General features: G+C 36.4%; 3 protein-coding genes across 11 annotated transcripts; 1 reads left to right on the top strand and 2 right to left on the bottom strand.

The window, feature by feature from the left end:
- The first annotated feature begins 1,307 nt into the window (after positions 1-1,307).
- On the top strand, positions 1,308-4,747 carry LOC121744184 (ubiquitin carboxyl-terminal hydrolase 2-like). The gene is made up of 6 exons (XM_042137638.1): positions 1,308-1,470; positions 1,757-1,805; positions 2,790-2,836; positions 3,426-3,472; positions 3,595-3,697; positions 3,784-4,747. The coding sequence occupies exons 2-6, from the start codon at positions 1,775-1,777 to the stop codon at positions 4,558-4,560; spliced, it is 1,005 nt and encodes a 334-aa protein (XP_041993572.1). The 5' UTR covers positions 1,308-1,470; positions 1,757-1,774; the 3' UTR covers positions 4,561-4,747.
- A 464-nt stretch (positions 4,748-5,211) lies between these two features.
- LOC121744182 (phospholipase SGR2-like) lies at positions 5,212-17,687 on the bottom strand. 8 transcript variants are annotated; one of them, XM_042137632.1, is made up of 22 exons: positions 17,441-17,684; positions 17,131-17,337; positions 15,934-16,034; positions 15,614-15,805; positions 13,824-13,984; positions 13,526-13,556; positions 13,214-13,366; positions 12,497-12,547; positions 11,032-11,202; positions 9,397-9,546; positions 8,889-8,954; positions 8,292-8,777; positions 8,160-8,214; positions 7,919-8,052; positions 7,706-7,778; positions 7,057-7,159; positions 6,878-6,971; positions 6,741-6,803; positions 6,117-6,162; positions 5,894-5,997; positions 5,749-5,795; positions 5,212-5,659 (listed from the first exon to the last, which is right to left on the bottom strand). In XM_042137632.1, exons 2-22 carry the CDS (start codon positions 17,333-17,335, stop codon positions 5,425-5,427), a joined length of 2,721 nt encoding a protein of 906 aa, XP_041993566.1. In that variant the 5' UTR covers positions 17,336-17,337; positions 17,441-17,684; the 3' UTR covers positions 5,212-5,424. The 8 variants fall into 8 exon arrangements, with proteins under 8 accessions (XP_041993566.1, XP_041993563.1, XP_041993564.1 ...); XM_042137629.1 differs by having other exon boundaries at positions 13,485-13,556; positions 13,824-13,979; positions 17,441-17,683; XM_042137630.1 differs by having other exon boundaries at positions 7,919-8,049; positions 13,485-13,556; positions 13,824-13,979; positions 17,441-17,683.
- A 910-nt stretch (positions 17,688-18,597) lies between these two features.
- LOC121742911 (CBS domain-containing protein CBSX3, mitochondrial-like) lies at positions 18,598-20,412 on the bottom strand. Of its 2 annotated transcripts, none has more exons than XM_042136040.1 (6): positions 20,264-20,412; positions 19,446-19,714; positions 19,245-19,332; positions 19,092-19,165; positions 18,947-19,007; positions 18,598-18,862 (listed from the first exon to the last, which is right to left on the bottom strand). In XM_042136040.1, the coding sequence occupies exons 2-6, from the start codon at positions 19,701-19,703 to the stop codon at positions 18,720-18,722; spliced, it is 624 nt and encodes a 207-aa protein (XP_041991974.1). In that variant the 5' UTR covers positions 19,704-19,714; positions 20,264-20,412; the 3' UTR covers positions 18,598-18,719. The 2 variants fall into 2 exon arrangements, with proteins under 2 accessions (XP_041991974.1, XP_041991975.1); XM_042136041.1 differs by having other exon boundaries at positions 20,269-20,384.
- Positions 20,413-20,639: the final 227 nt, after the last annotated feature.

The raw sequence follows: 20,639 nt of genomic DNA, 5'->3' as shown, positions 1-20,639 counted from the left end.
CTCCTCGCCCGCTTCGGCCTCCTCCCAGAGTGGGTTCAACGGGGAAATCCTCCCGAATCTGGGATAATCCCTGCGAATACCGCGGGGCGGAGGGTCGAGCGTATGCATCCACGTCGAAAGTGGGTGGTTGGTACCCACCCGGCGTCGCCGAACCCGCCATGCCTGGCATCGACGAACCGGAACCACCAAGTGTGTTGTACATGGTACCCCAATCGGTAAACGTGTTGAGATCCCACCCGCCGGAGCCCCCACCGCCGGAGTTGTCGTCGCCGGACATTTTTTTATGAGATGTTAGATGAAAATTGGAGAGGAAATGAAGTTGATTTTAGGAAGAATAGATGTGTAGTTGTGTGTGAAGTGAGGATGAATTAGGAGTATTTATAGAGTAAAAAAATAAAAATAAAATAAAATAAAAAGAAAAAATGGATATAAAACGGTAATATTACCGTTTACACATTTTTAATTTTTTTTATAAATTTGATTTTTTTTTAAAAAGATTTATTGCGTCATAAATGACGACGCCCACTCGCGGGCCGGCGAGTGCGCGTCACGCACGACGCAGGGGCGCGCCACGTCGCCGAAGCGCGTGGCGACGCGGCCGTGCCGCGTCTCGCGACGACGGCATGGGCACGGAACGCATGTCCGTAACGCGTCGCGCGCCCGTTTCATTCCTCCGGCACGAAACGCGGAACGCGGGCGGCGCGCGTTGTGTATGCTCTAAAGAGGGGCTTAAGCCCTTCCCTAATTAATTTTTTTACTATTTTAATTATATTATATTATAATTTTATTAGTATTTTTTTGTAAAATGACGTGCAAAAGTCTTTATCAAAACAACAAATTACAATAAACTTATTATCTTATCTAAAATTTAGAATATATAACCCCTACTATAACAATTTTCTGTATCCGTACGGACCGCCCCTGTCAACAAGCATAGATACATCAACTCCTAACCCAACACGTAGAAAAGAGAACGACTAGTAGGGACTCAACACCCAGTGCCAAGCGATCAATAGAAACTCACAAAAGCAAGAAACGAACGAACACAAAGCAGGATCAAACAAAAAAATAAAAAAAATAACCATCATATTCCATGGATTGCTTTCACCCATTTAACCGACATCTTTCATCAAAATGTTGTGGGGCGCTGTTCAATTTTCATCCAATGGCCTTAAAATTAATTTAATTACAAGAAAAATATTTACCTAACCAACAAAGATATTGACCTTTGTTTAGCTTTTAAAATATTTTTGTGGGTCAAAAATTTAAAAGAAATTTTTTTAATATACGAATCAGGTTTAAATTTGCAGCTGAGAGCATAGTTACGGGTTGCCGATTCAAACCCGGCCCGGCCCGGCCCGACTTTGATATGGTAACAAACAGTATACACCGAAATCCATAAAGTTTCGAACGAAGAAAGCACCTTGTCGCCGCTCACTGCTCAGCCACCTCCTCCTCCGCGTGTTTTAGGTATGCTCTCGTTTCTCCAATTTAACACAACTACACTTCTAAATTTCAATCGAAACAAATTTCAATTAAAACCAAGGATTGGGAGTTAGCTATTTTGTCCAGCTATAATAAATATTTTGGGTGAAGTTTGCTTGCCGTCTTCAATTTATTTTGCGTATTCGTATGCCACAACGGTTAATTTGTATCTTATCACTGTTGCATGAATTTGAATGATATCTGTGATGGTTTATGTTCTACGTAATACCTAATTTTCGTGTTCCCCTAACTTTATTTTATTATTTTGCAGTGATTTTGATGTACAATCATGTCTTGGTGCACCATTGAATCGGATCCTGGTATATTTTAATTTCGAAATTCAGTGTCTAAGATTTCTTCGGTGTCTGTTTTTGCTGGAAAAAATTAATGTAAAAGGAATTTCTTGTTGTATGATATGATATGTGATCATGTGTCATTGTAAAGAGAAATTTTATGGACATTGAAAGTAGCCTCAGTTTTATCCAAGGCATCTGACGAGCATGGGATTTCTGTTTTTTTCTCAAGTTTGTGTGCGTTAGGTCGTCAAAGCTCATCTAGAAACGAAACCAAGATAATAATTTGTTCCTTTTTCTTTCCGAATCATAAGAAACCTCAGTCTGTTGTCCGAGGTTTATTGAATGTAATTATGGTTTTAAAATTTTAAGCATATTTGCTGTTATTGTGAAATGAAGAGTTGTTTGTATCAGATTATTGACTTGTTCTGACCCCAATTTGTCAATCCTTGCTATAGAATGTCAAGCGCAAGTTATAAGAGTTATACAACATTGGGGATTACTAAAAAGCTGATGAAAAAGTTCTATGACTTTGTCATGGCATAGTGAACTGAGAGTTTCATCTCAGTAGCAGATATCATGTTTATAGTTGTAGCATAAAGGGGTGCTCAATTAAATTTAGAAATTGGTATGTCTTTGTAAGTGAAGGCTCACTAAGAAGCTGCTGAGGTGGTGAAACCATCCCAATATGCATGGGTCAATTGAGTGTTTCTAACAAGCCCTACAATTAAGTGTTTCTGACAATCTGTCAAAGGAATATGTGGTCAGTTTGTTTGATGTTCTTCAATAAGAGCTCATGAAGTATGTTAAAGTTTCTTATGCACCAATTACCATACATGTCTATGTGTGTTTATATGTATGTTATTCTATATCCTCTTATGCTAGAATTACATATTTGAGTACAATCAGGAGCTATTCTCTAACGGCAAATAAATACTTCCATTCATGTTCTTGAATTTCTTTTGCCTTGTTAGAATGATACATATAATTAAATTTTTTCTTGCACTACAGGTGTTTTTACTGAACTTATACAGCAGATGCAAGTGAAAGGCGTTCAGGTATTATTCTGCCAAATATATGCATTTAGGCCTGGTTCATTTACATTGAATCAATGCTTGGCTTACTTCATTCATAGGATGCAAGTTCCAAGTGAACTATCTTTGACTAGCTAATAAAGGAGAATCCATTCTAACACCCGATAGTACGTAAAAGAAGAGAACAAACGATCTCACCAATCTTACTTCGATACCCTACTTATTTAATGGTGTAATTATATGGGTGTCACATTCATAACTTCCAATAAGTTTTGAATGCAAGCAGTTTGTAATTGATTGCTCTTAGCGACTGATTAATTGTTAGGTGGAGAAAGTTGATCAATCAGACTGGTCTTATTTGATTAAGAGTATATTTTTATTTTTAAGTGAGATAAGTATAACTCAGTTAAAAGTTAGCTGTTTCCTTAGTCTTTGTATGCCTTGCATTAGTTGTAGTTGGTCATCTAGCTTTGCCCTAATGGCAAGAAGAATGGTTAATTGAATTATCGTGATGTAAAATTAATGTTTCATCATCTCTAGGTTCTAGGATATCTGATAATAATGGTTGCTTTCTTGTAATCAAGTATTTATTTCAATTACTATGCTCAAACAGGTCGAGGAGTTGTATTCTTTGGATCTTGATTCACTAGACAATCTAAGGTAAACTTCTTGCATATCACTTTGTTCGACTAATATCATGATTCTATTTTTTCCACCTGCTTTTCAAGTTTAGCTCTTATGTTCTTGGCTCTGGGTTTCGTTTCTGTCTCTTTTGTGGACAGGCCAGTTTATGGGCTAATATTCCTCTTTAAATGGCGTGCGGGAGAAAAGGATGACCGTCCTGTAATAAAGGATCCAAACCCAAACTTGTTTTTTGCCAGCCAGGTTAGTATCAATAACCAGAACCTTAGCTAGTCAAAATTGGAAAAATTTTGTGACTGCTTCAATATTTCTTGCCAATATAACTGCAGGTAATAAATAATGCCTGTGCAACCCAAGCAATCCTGTCAATTCTGCTGAACAGCCCTGATGTTGATATTGGGTCAGAGTTGTCAGCGCTGAAGGAATTCACAAAAAACTTCCCGCCCGAGCTCAAGGGGTTAGCTATCAATAACAGTGAAGCAATCCGCACAGCGCACAATAGTTTTGCAAGACCTGAACCCTTTGTACCCGAAGAGCAGAGAGCATCTGGAAAAGACGATGATGTATATCACTTCATAAGCTATATACCGGTTGATGGTGTACTTTACGAGCTTGATGGGCTGAAAGAGGGACCTATAAGCCTGGGGCCATGCCCTGTTGGGGGGCAAGGCGATATGGAATGGCTACGCTTGGTACAACCTGTGATTCAGGAACGCATTGAGAGATATTCCCAAAATGAAATAAGATTCAATCTATTGGCAATAGTAAAGAACAGAAAAGAAGTTTACACAGCAGAGCTTAAAGAACTGCAGAGGAAGAGGGAACGAATCCTCCAACAACTTGGCGCGTTGCAGTCAGAGAGAATGGTAGATGGAAGTGCTGTGGACGCGCTTAACATGTCACTGTCAGAGATAAATGCTGGGATTGAAGCTGTGACTGAGAAGATAGTGATGGAGGAGGAGAAGTTCAAGAAATGGAGAACCGAAAACATCCGTCGAAAGCACAATTACATACCCTTTCTCTTCAACTTCTTGAAGATTCTTGCTGAAAAGAAGCAGTTGAGACCTCTCATAGAAAAGGCCAAACAGAAGGCCTCCAAATCTTGAGGGGGCATATCTATACAGGTCAACTTTGGAAAAAGCTGTTAATGTTTAAGCCTTGAGTTAACTGTTTAAGATTTTGCTCTCTTTTTTTTTTTGCATGCATGACTTTCTTTATGTGGTTATGTTAGTAGGTTTTTGTGGATGTTATCCCCAGTCTTCTAAATGGTCATTACCTATTTAATACTCCAAATCTCTGGATCCTATTTCTCTCGAAATCTATTACTTGGAAGTCATTCTCTATTGTGGTGCATGAAACAAGTCCTGCATTCTCTATCTGGTCGACTAAATGTGAAAGATCACATCTAGAGAAAATGTGTGTAGGTAAACATCAATTTTAATTCTAAACAAATGCCTAATTCCGAAAATGCTTTCGAACTATGGAAATAATAAGTCTTGGTAACGATATTCGTGAATAGAAAGTTTGTGTATTTTTAATTTAGCAATGTAAATTCTAAATATATGTCTGATTGCAAAAATGTATTCGAACTATTAAAGTAACAAATAAAGTCATAGTAACCAAATGGAGTGGGGCTAGGTGACAGGGGACTTGTCCATCATTAACCAAATGGTCATGGCAATCCTTATCTTAGCAACTATTTTTGTGAATAGAAAGTTGGCTTGTATTTTTGGTATTCTTTTAAAAAATAACATAGATAATCAATGAAAATTTATGATGTTCTATTAAATTTTAGTCAGTCCCACGTGTTTGAAATAAATTATTAATATCATTACGTTAATTTTTTTCGCAATTATTTCATGGCTAAAATTTTTGATCCATAAATTTTTTATACTAACCTATATGTCCTAAATTGATTATTAGGTGGTGCAAATGTGGGAGAGTGAACGCGGAACCTCAAAATTGACAATTCAGTGTTTTTTGGACATTTTCTTCACTTGGTAGGAGAAATGCTTTATGAAGACGTTATCAGCAAACGTCAATGGGAGCTCTTCGTCGAGTATTTCCCTCTGTTTAGACCACCCCTTCAATCTACTCCTCCAGCTGCCTTCCAGCTCCTCACTGCTCAAATTCGGTTCCTCTGCTACATCCCTGTATAAGTGCCGTAACATGAAGAGAGCCGTGTCGTAGTCTCTCCAGTAGTTTCTGACAAAATTTAATTTCAGCTCAATTTCAACACCATCATACAAGCTAGCTAACAAAGAAAATGTCTCAATCAGAATGGTGAAGCTTACGTGTGTGCCGCAATGGTAGATACATACGGATGGCGGAAGGTTTTATCCTGCATTAGCAAACAAAATAAGAGAATTGCACCATGATACGATTTTTCAGACTGATGTTGTGATTTGGATGAAGTTGGACATCAGTGATAGAACATACTTGCAATACATGATCAACTCGCCCGTCTCTACTGCCCGTTAGCCTATTCATCATGATCATACCGTATGATCTCTCATTCTTTTTATGACTGCTAGCAGATTGCTCTGCAATAGGGCAAATACATTGCAGTAAATTTAGCACAGAGAAAAAGTAGTGCCTCTACATCTCGATACAAGGAGTGGGTAAGCAGAAACTTTAAATCTAATGGCTTTAAAGTACTTACCATCCTCATCATCTGACCTAGATTCGCATAGTGTCAGCACTTTAACCTACATAGGAGCACTTAACTCATTAATTATGCTTTCAGTAAGACTCACAAATAAATCCAATCATGTGATTCACATATGTAAATATGTATCTGTATTGATGCAGCTTAACATAGAGTATTACTAGCAAACACAGCAGAATTTAAGCTAACTTGTCACAGCATGATTGCCAGAAAATTCTTTGGCGAATTAGAAGTGTGCAAAGCTCCTTAAAAAATACTTACTCCTAACGCTCGAGCATAATGTTGGGCTTAATTTCAAATGCAGGATATCATATTGTGTTTCTTAATTCCCTAGAGAAAGCAAAAGATAGAAGGAATGATAGTTCCTTAACAATTTAGATCCAGCATTCATTTCTCAATTATATTGTAGTAATACCCTTGTAATCATGAGCAATTCGGAAAGTTATTCAACAAAATAAATATAAGTAACAAGTTATCAAGCCTGAACCTATTGACACGATCAAGAAATGTAAATTCTGCCGCTGCATCATATAACTTTCCAGATGCCTACTTACAGAAGAAGTGCAAAAAATTAAGGTGATTTCTGAAATAATAGTAAGAAAACCAACAATTACCTACCCTAACTCTGCTAAAGTGATTCCTTACTGCCTGAGAACACGATGCTAAGCCTTCTTTGAATTCCTGTTTAACATTATATCAAAACAAAAAGGCAAGGAGGAACTAACCCGCGAACATTGAAGACAACAGTTCCTTACCTTGAGCACAACATACAGCCGTTTCCCGCCCCTGTGGTAAGGAATAATGACAGGAGGTTTGTGCATAATTTCTTCACAGACGAGTGGTTCAATTCTGTGGCAAATAAGTAATATGTGAAAATGAAGCTTATCACAAAGGAGTTATTAAACTATTCTAATCGAAGGGGTAGAAGACAGGCCTATATGCTACAGGATCAAATGGATGGAAGATATTAAACATTTGCCGACATGCTGGCATCTCTTCATTTATATTTTTCTCTTTCCAATACTCTTTCCCTTTGCCTAGCAATGCAAACATCAGGAGATATTCTAGTCAACTGTACCCAAATCCATCAGACTGTAAGGAAAACAACCAAGTATGACAGTAAGTCATGGAACACCCAGAAAATAATGCTTGGTTCTAAAGAAGGCCCAAAAGACTAATGACTCGACTGTGCAGAGCATTTTTTCCAGACGTTCAGGACAGTGTTAACTCCACAGGAAGGATGAACCTTTTCTGTGTATGTATTCCCAGCATTGTAATGTCCATTTGGAACGATTAGTAATGACGGACGTGTAAGAACAATTGATGCAACACCCTGCCAACTTAACGCAGCTATTATTTGTTAACAAACCAATCAATGCGACCAAAATGGAGAAATATTTCAGAAGTGAATACTGAAATCCATAGGAATCAAGCATATGCTCTAATCTATGTAATGATGGAGCATGTTTCCCATGATGCTCTCATCTCTCATGCTTAAAGACAACTTCCACACTACCTAAAAGGAGAAGTAGAAGGTCAAGAAAGAAAGTAGTATAGCCACTTTCAAAAGCATCAGTTATTACCAATCCCAATACGAACATTACGAAGGGAGAGAAAAACTCCAAGAGGAGACCCAACTGCAAAGAATGTGTCAACCTGACATCAAAGTAATGTGAATTATTCAACCTATGAATTTCTTAAGATATAAATAGAAGATGATCAAGATGTTTTTGGAGAGGGTGTACACGATATGTATACAGAAAGAAAGATATTTTTAAAGAGAGAGAAGACGTTACTTTGAACTCTAATTTTGTATATCTGATCTGAGGGGTATAACTCTTCAAAGAATCTCTATGCCCATGCTGACGTCTCTTAAGATCAGACTGGTTTACGTCTGAGGAACTCTTCTTTGCATTCACTAATAGTACTTCTTATCAATTATGGGACATTGGTGTTTAAGATCAGTGAGAACAATTAAGACAAACAAGTACAGTCCAAAAAAGCATTTGAAACTACACTGAAACTTCATATCCACACCTTTGCTATAACAATCAGCTTCAAATTCTTTGACTTTTGCTTTTAGCAAATCTTTCTGAGACAATGAAACTATGGTAAGAGGCATACGGAGATATTGAGACAAGCACACAAAGCTAAGTCATCACTAATTACCTCTTCCATCAATAACCTAATTTTATCAGCTTTACAGCGATCAAAATTTTCTGTACTGTCGCCGAACACTACAGCATCAGTTCTCATGGTATCGGGTTCATTTATCAGGTCATTTTTATTGAAGTCCATGTCATATAAACCGTGAAAAAGTTCATCGGCATTTCCACCCAATGATGATAAATCAGACTCTGATGATATCGGAGGCCCCAATGGATTGGAAGTTCCCTCTGTAGGATCTTCTACAAGATCTGGATAATGCAGAGGACCAACCATGTTCTCACTTAAAACACTCTCTGAGCTCTCACACCGAGAATTTGAGTTGGAACTGTTATTAGATGTTAAATTATTCCTGACAGAATGAGGAATATTGTTTTTATTTTTTTCTTTGTACATCCACTCCATTGGGAAGGGTGAGGTCAAAGTCTCTTGATGACAAAGGATGTCATAAGACAGTACACTACCCAGAGAGTGACCATAAATTGAAACCTACATAAATTAGAATCACTATTAGACAACTAAAATCGGGTGATACGTTTGGATAAGTCTAATTATAATTATATTATATAGAAAGTTGAACATATTTTCTTTGGCCAATACCTTTCCATCATAACCAGGATTCCTCTTCAAAAACTTCAGATATAATTTGTTAAGTTGGTTGGAAACCTGAACATGCCATGTAAACAACTAAAATTAACAGATCCAAACGTAAGGTAATCAACTGTTTGGTAGAAGACATATTATTCTCCAGATAAAAAGCAGCAGTATTCTCTGCTTGATAGGATGCTGAAGACCATAAACAAAATGCTAGCAGAATTAAGAGCAGAAGCACAATATTGATATAATTCAATCAACAATTTTTCCCACAATGGAGGATAACTGGGTATTCAAACAATATAAATGATACTACTATAATAAATGTATAGGTACCTATTTCGCATGTTTTGATATGATTATAAAATCAACTATGATCTTTAGTAAAACACGGAAATCACAACTTCTGAGAAAACACAGATGTTAAAACCAGAAAAAAAAACATCAACGTATCTAGAAAAAGAAAGTGATGTCAGTGAATAGTGTAGAAAAGAGATCATTAGAAGCTTGTTACCGAATCTATTATCTCTTGACAGTATATTGGGCTCATATAGTATAGAACATCATGAACAGTTGCACTCAACATCCTGCGTAGCCCTCGGACGCCATCCAAAGTAATTTTCTCAACTGCAACTTCTCCACTGAGAGTTAATCCCTTCCTCCACTGCCGAAAGCAAAAAGTATTATACTATTATTACAAAGAAACAAATAAATTTCATGACTAAAGAAGTTGGGGTGCATGAGCTTAGTCATTCTGAGAAGACAAACTAATAATGATAACAGCATTACGAACATTGGTTTGCATAAGCATCAGGATAGTAATGCAAGCAAAAAAGTAAAACATAAAACTAAAATTAAAATTAAAATTTCCAATAGTAGCTGTCTTAACAGAATCCCCATGGATTGGAAATTAACTAGGATATCTCAAAAGATCACTCATGGGTACTAAAGAACATATTTTCAACCAGAGACCATATTTAAACATCATAGTCTTTGCTCTTCAGCAGGCCTATCTCAACAACTATGAGGATGATGCTAAGCTGCTTTTTACAATAAGGCAAACAATTAGATCATCATTCTAATTTGATGAAGTATGTACTTAATGATATAGTGGGACAAAGAGGGGAAAAAAGTTGTTGATTTTCACACCATCTCTTCAATTGTACTTTATCTGTATGTGTCCCCCACCTTCAGCCAAGGAAAAAGCAGGCACCCTATATGTAAGAGTCTCCTTCCCAGGATATAAAGAAAAAGTGGGCTATGATTCCAATGCTTTATCAACCAATGCTCACACAACTCAGCAATAATTAGGATGTCAATTGATGTGTTAAGCACATGATATGCTTAGATCTGTAACTTTGGGAGAAGGGGTGCCTCCAAAGGGTCACAGTGACCAGGCTTGGCTGACTATAAACAAACAAAAACTTGCAACTTCTAAATTATTGTAAATTCTTTAGGGACCAACTGTAAGGTAAAGCCAAGCAGTTTCATCAATGAAGTCAGAAATTAAGAAAGTTTAGGTTTTCACCAATCATCTTGTGGCCATCCATCATTTTTATAAACTCCTCTTCAAGTAGCCAAACTAAACTTCAAATGACACCAATAAATGTTTACAAAAAGTGTATGTATAGAAAAGATTTCCCCCCACCTGGAAGGAGAAAGAACTAGAAATGCAACTTAATAAGCATACCTTTGTTTTTCCTCTTTGCTAAGACTAGATTAAACTAGCCTTTAAATGGTTTCTCAAAGCAAGGCCAATAGTCCTTGCTGAGAAACCATCATTAAAAATACTTGATGGGAGTTATAGCTTTCCAAGATTATACATATAAAATCTGTTTTAAAAGTTTACTGTTTGAGCACTATATGAGGTATCAAGCCCAAAATTATTTCTAGAACTTTAGCACATATATATTCATATCAAAGGTCCACACATCTCAGTTGTGCATGTGTGTACGTGTGGCCGCATCAATAGATCCAAAAAATCTCTACATCAGTGTTGATACAGGAAAAGTCGGTCAAATAATTCATAATATTTCAATTTGCAAAATCAGTTATATACAATGATAAAGGTAAATATTATCAACTATGGCAACATGGACAAAAGAGGACAATCAAGTGGGATTTAGTAATAACAGGGGTAATGAACTACCTGGCATGGAATATAAAGTATTCGTTGAGTAGCAAGTTGATGAAAAGTAAGGTGCCTTTCAGCAACACTTGCAGTTATAAGGCGAAAATCTCCAACATCATCCACCAAATTGGATTTCTCCAACCTTTGACCAATGCCGTGAACCATGAAGACTAAATGTCCAACAGGAACCTACACCAGAAAACAATCAGACACAGCTTGAAATAAAAGGAACTTTGCTTAATGGAAGATCATCACTGAACTAAATGCACAGTAAACTCAAGGAGAAAAACATCCTTCTAATAATCCATACCGAGCCTTAGCATTGCCATAGTTCTATGACAAATACAAGCTGAAAAATTTAATGTGATATCACTATCTTCGACTATTAAAAGTTTATAATGTAAGTAACTCACTAAATATATAAGAACGAACATGCAAACATCTTAACATAAAGTTCCTTGCAGTGCTGTCGGTTTCAGATCAATTTACATTGCTTGAAAGATAAACGAGAGACATGCAAGTTATTTTCCATGAGAAACAGAATCAGTCTATTCATCGATCAATGTCCACCATTTCAGGCATCCATCACGTCATCTTTACCATGTATGAGTTTTGAATGAGAAAACTCCAAGCTTGGTCAAGAAGATGCCATAGTGATCTCACAAGAATTGCTATCTAACAAAAACTTTCAGCAGTCTCATCCATGGACAAGCAATAGCTAAGGGCATCTCCATTTTGCAGAAAAAATAGTCTTAGTAGTAGACATCACAAGTTTTAAAGTAAAATTGGTAAAGTAAGACATAGATAGAGAGAAGAAGTGGTTGAAGTACTATTAGTGAAAATGGGACAGCCTTATTAGAGAGAAAAGTTTTACTCTAAATAGATAGAGACTAATTTTGGTAGACAACCCAAAATGAAAAAACAGAACTATTTTTCATGGACAGAGGTAGTATCTATTTTACAGCAGAATTTATACTTCATCCTCCAACCATCTGCTCTATTTTATAAGTATATAAAAAAGGAATATTCCAGAATATTTTTGTTTATATGTTTAATCTTAATAATATTTAAAACGTATTTGCATCTCATATTAAAACTCAATAATTATAAATGCAAAAAAGACATAAGCAATGATATTAAAAATTATACTCGCAGTGATTCTTTTCATTTTGCTTCTGAAAAGATCTTATTATGATAGCAAGTTCGAGCCCAGCACCAAAAGTTACATCCTTTCCAAACTCCGCCTACGAGCACTGTCAGAATCATTATACCTCTCCTGTTAAAGATGGTCTAATTCCGTTCATACTTATGTGTCAATATGTACAAAGAACGAGTCATCAACAAGAAAACATATTTTTGGTAGAGAAAAATGATTCATCCATCAAGCGAAGCGACAATTTCTTTTTTTGCCAATTGGCATACATATTTCTCACGTGCTCTGAAAATTTCACACCAATATCCTCACTGAAATTTTTCGTCTCACCTGTGAACAGTAATCATCCATCTCTTCCTCCTGTTGTTGACGTAATTCATCCTGAAACAAAATGAAGACAGTTGTAGCAACATTATTCAACTGCGACATCCACTATGAAGCTTGAAGACTATAGTGGACAGTGGAAGTATAAAATATCAATGTTCTTTTTCATCATCTCAACCTAGGTATTCATTTTCCCTAATATAGGATTTTTAAAAATGTGTTCTCTCTCTATGTGTCTCTCCCTCTCTTTGCAGTAAATTTTTCCTTCTTCAAGTCTTTCCCATGAATATTTTCTTTCCTTTTTACGCCAGTTCGAACTGTGTTAATTAAGTAAAAAGGGGATCCGGAATTGTTTGGTAGTAGTTTGAAGTTTCCAGAAAATTAGTCTTTAGTACCAACGATTGTTGTGTGTAGCCCTTCTCATAGCTGTGGCCCTCTTCAAGGTGGCGTATCATTAGTTGTTTTATTTCCTAGTTCAGTTTTATCAATTTTTGATCAGCACTTCTCTGTTCTTCGATATTCCCTGCCTGTTCCTTTGAGAATTTCAGCAATCCAAGCCTATATCGATCATGGACCATAAATACACTAGTGGATTAAGAAATCCTCTTCCACTCCAATCTTTGAGAAACGTTATAGAAATGACGTTAAGTTCCAAAAAATTAATAGGTAATCAGCATTCTAAGACATAGTTAGCCAACAATAATTACAAGTGAAATGAATTACCTTGGTTGGTTTCTGAGACTGAGGTGGAGCATATCCACGTCTTATGTTTATCCCATTCTTTCCAAATTTCACAACACCAGAAATTCTAGAAACATCTACACCTAGCCATGCTTTCCATGTATCATCTTCCCCAGTGAAAAGGGCATGTAGTCCCTAATCATAATATTGGCATTAGATGCAGTTACTTGTCATGTCACTTAAGCTAGAAACCATATATAGATTAACTTAAAAACTGTGAAAAGTAATTTTAAATTAGAGCAGAAAGGCACACTGGAGTAGGGCCTTGTATATCAACTCGTGCAGCATAGAGACCTGACAATTGAAATGTTCTTCGGCGCCAAACCTGAAAGCAGGCACCCAGCCTTATTCAGGCTTTGAGATTAACTCACAATAAAAAGAAAGAAATAACTAGACCACTAAAGTCCATTAAATAATCAGAGGCATAGAAAGAGCCTAAAAGATAATAGAGAAAAAGGGGAAGGTAGGAACATAAATAAAAAAAATCAAGCACCTTTATCCACATAGTCTTCAGGAACATGGCAAGGCCCCATACCCTTCTAATCTACTTGATTCACCACAAATTCACCAATAAGAAGGGATTAGTGGGCACCTGATTGCGATATGCGTATTCCAACTGCTCAGAAACATCCTCGCGCAGTGGAAGCCAATCCTGACCACCTTTACAAGCAAACCAGTGGCCTCGTAGGACCCTACGATTATGTCCATTCCAGTATACGGGAAAACAATGTCTCCTGACCAAATCCACCTGCACTAATCAAAACCGTTCAACATTTTATGCTTCTTCATTTATGCAGTGAACAAACACCCAATGGATGAAGGATCTGCAAAATTTCTATACATTACATAATTGTTAGAGAGAATAGACATGCATTCTCAAAAAAAATATGGGTCATATGATAATCCCACTTCAGCAGTAACTGGAAAGTATTAGAACAATATGTCAAGAGTGATAAAGCAAAATATGCATTGCTACCAAGAGTTGAAGATTTGTCTATCTAGAGCAAATTGAATCTCTACTGCAGAATGAAGTGTTTAGATGTCGCAAAGTTTATTACAAAGATATTACCCACAAAAGAAAACCGTAAGTCGTTTTGCAAAAAATAAATTAGGGGCACAATCGTTGTTTTTCTAGTTGAAATATAATTATTGGTCCATGCAAATATATCCTACAGAACTTGATTAAAGAAATGGAAAAAATGTCAGTTATATGATAGAACTTCTACTGTCAGTCCAAAATAAGATTTTATATGGTGCAACAAACAAAGCAATGGAGGTATACATAGGAACTTTTAGGCGAAAAAAATTCTTTATTGAACTTCAATATTTTCAAGATCCTTAATATTGGACTTGTTTAAGTTGAAATACACACACAAGTGATAGGCAAATTAGCACAACGAATTAAAAGAGCCAGACTGTCGTTGTATGTGATCAAGCAATGGAGGTATACATAGGAACTTTTAGGTGAAAAAAATTCTTTATTGAACTTCAATATTTTCAAGATCCTTAATATTGGACTTGTTAAAGTTGAAATACACACACAAGTGATAGGCAAACTAGCACAACGAATTGAATGAGCCCACGAGTTTTAATGGTGCAGATATCTATACATGAAAATATATATTGTATTTGTTGATGCATTTGCTTTATGATCAACATTCTCCATCCATATGATTATGTTTTGTCCATAAAAGGTTAATAGAGTGGGTGCAATCAAGCCCTATGGCCCCTATGTTCTACTCATTCATCAGAAGACCTAATATTTTGTAAGTTTTGAAAGTGATCCATACCTAAAAACACAATGTAGTTGTTATTTGGCATCACTACCTAAGGTAAGTGCCTTATTATCATTGTTGAATTTTAATATCAGTTGGGCTTGATCACATTGGCCTGAAGTCAATCCATTTGATTAGTAGCAAAAGTAAATCTCCCTTGAAGGATTACAACTCAGAATATCGCAGAATTCTTTGTTGGGGAGAGGGATTTAAAAGGACTAGGGGCACAACATGGAATAAACTTAACTAGCTGAAATTACAATTCTAGAGTTACAACAGGTTGTATACAGAATCCGTCTCACCCCGAAACCAACCCAAATGCAACAAGCCAGAAGGTAAAAGAGCATCCGGTTAACCAGCATATCTGCTTATTATTGTATTTCAAGCCCATTATATGGATTAGCATATAAAGTTTGTAGTACCAATAATGTACTTTGATTCCACTAAGCTATGAATGATGGTGAGCTACATATGAAAAAGCTATCAACTCTCCCTTTATAAAGTAGCCACCTCTCTTAAACAGACTACTACAGATCATAAGTATACCAAATATAACTATACCAAATACAACTATATCAATTGATAACACAATTTCATATAGCAATACCTCATATAGGCCTCCCTTTACAGGGACACCAACTCTTTCTTCATCAGTTGAATATAGTTGGTTGGATTGTGGAGTTCCTGGCAGTGTTCTGTTTATATGTAAGGGTGACTTGGAAACAAAACTTGTCTGTATAGGGCCAGCGCTGCTCTCTGCACACTCTTTCCACCAGCTTGAAAGTAACTCATCCTCTCTCTGCAAATGTAGAAAATGGCATCAAGTATAGTACTCGTATCCAAGGTACATTATTTTCTATTCAAAATGAAAATAAGATATCCATGAGATATTGAGATATCAACAAAACAGAAGAAAAGTGGCATGACCTGCAAGAATGATGCCTCTATTGCAAGAGAATCCCTCATACCAAATCGAAAATAATCACCTTTTCCAACAATTTCTGTCTGAGGGACTGATGCAGCTAGCTCTGAGAAAAACAAGAGGAAATGATCATTACCATACATTCCCTTTGTCCCACAAACTAGTGTACACCTTGGTGAGGCATGGGTTTTAATAAAATTTAGGTAGTGTATTTTGTGAGTGAAGAAAGGGCCCCATATTGTTGTTCTTTATGTTAGTTAACGCGAACAATGGTGACTGGTGAGTCATGTTTGTTTTTTGTGTAAGTAGGTGTGCAAATGACGGTTAAGTATGAAGAAAGGTGTCCAAAAAAGAAAAGTTAAGAAATGTGCACTATCTTGTGAAACACCCTATAATGGAAAAGTATGCACAATTTTCTGGGACGGAGTATGTATCATGAATATACACTATAATTCTTTAATCGAATTACCTCCCCTTGAAATAACAATTAAGGTTTCTCAAATGATTTCAGGTGGACTCATTAATTTGTTATAATGAGATACTATAATGGCCCAGAATCTCATTATAAATAAAAAAATGGAGCTGTTATTGGCAGTCAAGTATGGAAACTACAATCCAAGTATGGTGTCACATATTTTGTTATCTTTATTGCCACTGTAAACAAAGGCGTGGACATAGTTGTACAACCAAATCCTTCCAAATTGCAGAAATTGACAATTTTTTGATCACGCGTGACTATATAAAGGCTTGTAGGGGTTGTACTTGTGAGCTTCTTGTGGATTTAGACCTTTTAACTTAAAGACTGTATCATGCATAATTCAGAGCATCTTGTAATTCAGAAGTCCACTCGTAATTATTCTACATGAAGTCTCTACTCCCTGCTGCTTTACTTCCCTACTCATTCTTTGACTATTGGTTTAGTGACTCGATGAATAATTGAATGTCCTAGTAGTCATATGCACAGTGAAAACCAAAAAGAACACAATTGATTTTGAAGTTCGCATAATTGCTTCGGTCCAGTTTTGAGATGACAAGAAGCAGATGCATAACTCCAATTCATCTATGCTTAAAATCAGCTTTGGCACACAGCAATGCAGTGATAAACATGCATCAATTCGACACAATAACGAATTGCAAAGAACAGTTTCCACCGAAAAATACAAGCATTTCATCACAAATGACAAAACAGTCCTCTTACTCACCGTTTGGCGCCAAGGGAGCCTTGCAAAAGTACCAGCGCACATCGCCGCCGTCGGACGGACTGGTAGTACGCGCAAGATATTTCTGCCTCCCCTCACATTGCTCGATCTCACTAGACAACCGCATTATATTCAGCGGCGTATTCGTTAGCATGTCCGGCGATGGCTCGTTCACCTCGCCGCCGGCAGCAGTGGCATCCGATTTCATTGCTGCACGAAAATTAAAGCAACACAGAAATGGTTGTTGATTTTGGTAGATATTTTCACAAGGCGATACGTAGAAACACAAAGTTTAGGAATCGATTCTGCTCACCAATTCGCCTTCTCAACTAGGCTTCCTCAAATGATTTTGATCGGGATGAGAAACTACCAAATTCCTAGTTTTTAGTGAGAAATTTTTAAGCACTAAGCAAACTATAATTCATAGACGTGTTAACAAAACCTTACGCAGCACCAGAATTTGTGGTTTGCAGATTTTATAAAACCAAATCAAAATGTACTCGTACAACGTATTGTAAATTTGTAATCAATTCTGTAACTATATAATTCCATAGACCTATAACCTATTATTATTCATTTCAGTCACGTGATATTAATATAGGCTATTCCACCACATACTACGGATTGAATAATAGTGTCATGCTTGTTTGATCATGTAACTATATAAATACTCAATCAAAGACTAGTATTATATACTCCCTCCGCCCGTCATTTAAAGACACATTCACTTTTTTCCACTTTTAAAATTATTATATAAAAGTGAGACTCACGTTCCATTAACTTTTTACTCTTTTTCTTAACAAAGTCAAATAATTTCTGAAAACATGTGCCGAATTAAAGTGGTCTTTAATTGAAAGACAGAAGGAGTAACTCTTTAGTACATAACTAAAGATCAAATCTCAATTAATTAGATTAAAAAATGGAAGGTTGAAATGAGTTTTAAATTTTTTTTAATTAGAAAACACGATATTCTAGCATTTTAGTTCATAATAATACTCCATCCGTCCCTGAAGAGTATGCATTATTTCATTTTTCATTTGTCCCCAAAGAGTATGAATTTTTCAATTTTGAAAACTCTCTTCTCTCTAAAGGTGAAACTCGTTCTCCACTAACAATACTTAAAAAACTTTCTCTATATATATCTCTCTCTTATTTTATCAATAATGAATTAAAACTCGTGTCAAACCCAAAGTTCATACTCTTTGGGGACGGAGGGAGTGTAATTATTATGGTGTACAGTATTTATAACAAACTAAAACACTCTTGGAATAAACCAAAACGCTAAATGGCATGTTTTTAAAACCCATGCAATCTCATCCTTTCATTTTTTATCTAATGGTTAAGATTCACAATACTTGATACCTTGCTTGAAGGAACTTATCATTGTCCTGATGGTTTTGTGATGGTTCCCACCCAACACTAAGGCTAAGAAAAGACTAGAAATAGCAGTTGTGTGATCATCACACATAATAATAACAAAGCAGTCAGCTTAGAGTGCATATTATTACTGTTGAACTCTGTTTGACAGAGACACTCCAGTAGATTGATTCATGGCAGCAAAATATTTACAACAATCTTTAGTCTCTCCATAGTTAGTATCCTCCCTGTATGAAGGCATTCAGTCGGTTCAACTCATCGCGATGCTCGCTCACAACTGCACGAACCACATCTCCGATGGACACCATGCCGATCATTCCTCCTTCAGTGATCACCGGAATGTGCCTGATCCTATTATCTGCCAACCAAGAGTTTGAAGTAATTTTAGTCCAGACTGTTGCAGAAATCGCAAGTATCAACACCCGAAAGTGGAAACTAGTACCTGTCATCAACTGCATTGCCTTGAGAACTTTTGTATCCGGAGTTACTGTGATCAGCTTGTTCTGCAATCAGTCAGTCCATTTAGAGTTTATTATGACCATTCACATGAACCTTAACAGAATATATGTATGTATATTTATGCATACCTCTTCAGTCATGATATCCCCAACTTTGGTTGACTTGGATGACCTTCCTTGGACGATGATTTTCCTCAGATAATCTAGAAAAACACAGCATCATAAAATAATCAAATCTTGCACTCCGGCACATTATTTTGAGTTTCCGATGATATTACTTACCTCTCTCAGTGATAATCCCAGCAATAGACTTGTGTTCCCCAGCCCCGGGTTTAACCACCACCAGAGCCCCAACATTGTGTTGAGTCATCTTCAATGAGAGCACACAAACACAGCCAAAGATTATAAACGACGCAACATGAAGATATCAAACAAGACGAGCTTATAAAATTGCGAGTAAGGCATGTGAGAGAGGCTATATACCGACTTGACAGCATCATAGACAGTATCCTCCACGGTGCACCAGAGCCATGATCCATCTGCAGTTTTCCCTTTGTCTTGAAGAATATCGGAGATGGTGGTGCTCTCGAAGCCATGCTCCTCCATACGAGTAGCAGGCGTGGATTCGTGGCGTGCAAACATGAGAGAGAGAGCGGCTGGTGGCGCCACGCGCAGGTGGCGCAGGACTGCGCTCTTGATCACATTGCCGTGTGAGAAAAAACCTTGAATTCCTCCTTGCATTGTTGCTGGAACTGAGAGTAAACATCATCGAACTTGAAGAATCAACCAGAGTTGCTTTTTATAAAAAAAAAAGCACATTCAAAACTTGAACTTTACAGTTTAATTTGAAAACAGTGAACATAAAAAACCAATCAACAAGGTAAGATAACAAGAGAATAAGGCTAAAAAGTTTCAGTATAAGCATAGATTTCAGAATTGTTGCATAATTGAAGATCTTGTTGCAGTAATGTAATTAAACCCCTTTTCTTTAATCTTCAAATATGCAGGAGGATCAGGAAGCAGAAGCAAGATAGTTTATTTCTGCAAATTTTGTGTTTAAAAGATGTGATTCTAACCAGCACAAATTTTATAGTGGTTTATTTTGTGGCATGTATAGAAACAGAAAATCAAGATCTATATCTAAAAAAATCTCTAAATTTTGCCTCTGCTATTCAGTAAACTCCTCACTGGTAAAATTAGATCATCACTTTCTTGAAATATACACAGAATGAAGAAAATATCACAGCAAAGCTTCAATTTTGGAGTTCAACAAAGTGTAGAGATGGGATGAGGGATTTTACCTTACCGGAAGTGAGATAATTGTTGAGTAAGGTTTGAGCAGAGACAACAAGGTAATGAAAGAGAGAACAAAGGAGCAGATAATTTTTATTTTCAAGTTGAATCCGATCCCACCACTTCACTATCTGTCGGCCCTACTTTATATCCTTTATACACGTACACATACTAGTAGAATTATATAGCTATTTATCTATCATATAATTATCTCATTTAGAATTAAATTTGAAAGATTAGATTTCTAGATATATGATCTTATTCAATAATATGTCACTTTTTAAACAAAGCATTATAAAATATGTATAGTAAGACTTGTGCTTCAAGTATGCTCCAATATTATAATTTTATTTTAATATCTTTTTTCTTTTTAATATTATTATT

Source organism: Salvia splendens, chromosome 8 (assembly GCF_004379255.2).
Source record: "Salvia splendens isolate huo1 chromosome 8, SspV2, whole genome shotgun sequence".
NCBI lineage: Eukaryota > Viridiplantae > Streptophyta > Magnoliopsida > Lamiales > Lamiaceae > Salvia > Salvia splendens.
Note: the sequence above shows the minus strand (reverse complement) of the source record. Positions and strands in the feature narration are given on the sequence as shown.

Excerpts from the sequence above, each read along its gene's own strand:
- LOC121744182 (XM_042137629.1), bottom strand. The coding sequence starts at position 17,335 with ATGAAATCGGATGCCACTGCTGCCGGCGGCGAGGTGAACGAGCCATCG. Across the intron at positions 8,215-8,291 it reads TTAGGTTATTGATGGAAGAG|AAAGATTTGCTAAAAGCAAA; the intron begins GTAATTAGTGAT and ends TCATTGTCTCAG. Across the intron at positions 8,053-8,159 it reads AGCTGATTGTTATAGCAAAG|AAGTACTATTAGTGAATGCA; the intron begins GTGTGGATATGA and ends ATAATTGATAAG.
- LOC121742911 (XM_042136040.1), bottom strand. The coding sequence starts at position 19,703 with ATGCAAGGAGGAATTCAAGGTTTTTTCTCACACGGCAATGTGATCAAG. Across the intron at positions 19,333-19,445 it reads TCTATGATGCTGTCAAGTCG|ATGACTCAACACAATGTTGG; the intron begins GTATATAGCCTC and ends CTCTCATTGAAG. Across the intron at positions 18,863-18,946 it reads GGCAATGCAGTTGATGACAG|ATAATAGGATCAGGCACATT; the intron begins GTACTAGTTTCC and ends CTTGGTTGGCAG.
- LOC121744184 (XM_042137638.1), top strand. The coding sequence starts at position 1,775 with ATGTCTTGGTGCACCATTGAATCGGATCCTG. Across the intron at positions 1,806-2,789 it reads CACCATTGAATCGGATCCTG|GTGTTTTTACTGAACTTATA; the intron begins GTATATTTTAAT and ends CTTGCACTACAG. Across the intron at positions 3,473-3,594 it reads GATTCACTAGACAATCTAAG|GCCAGTTTATGGGCTAATAT; the intron begins GTAAACTTCTTG and ends TTTTGTGGACAG.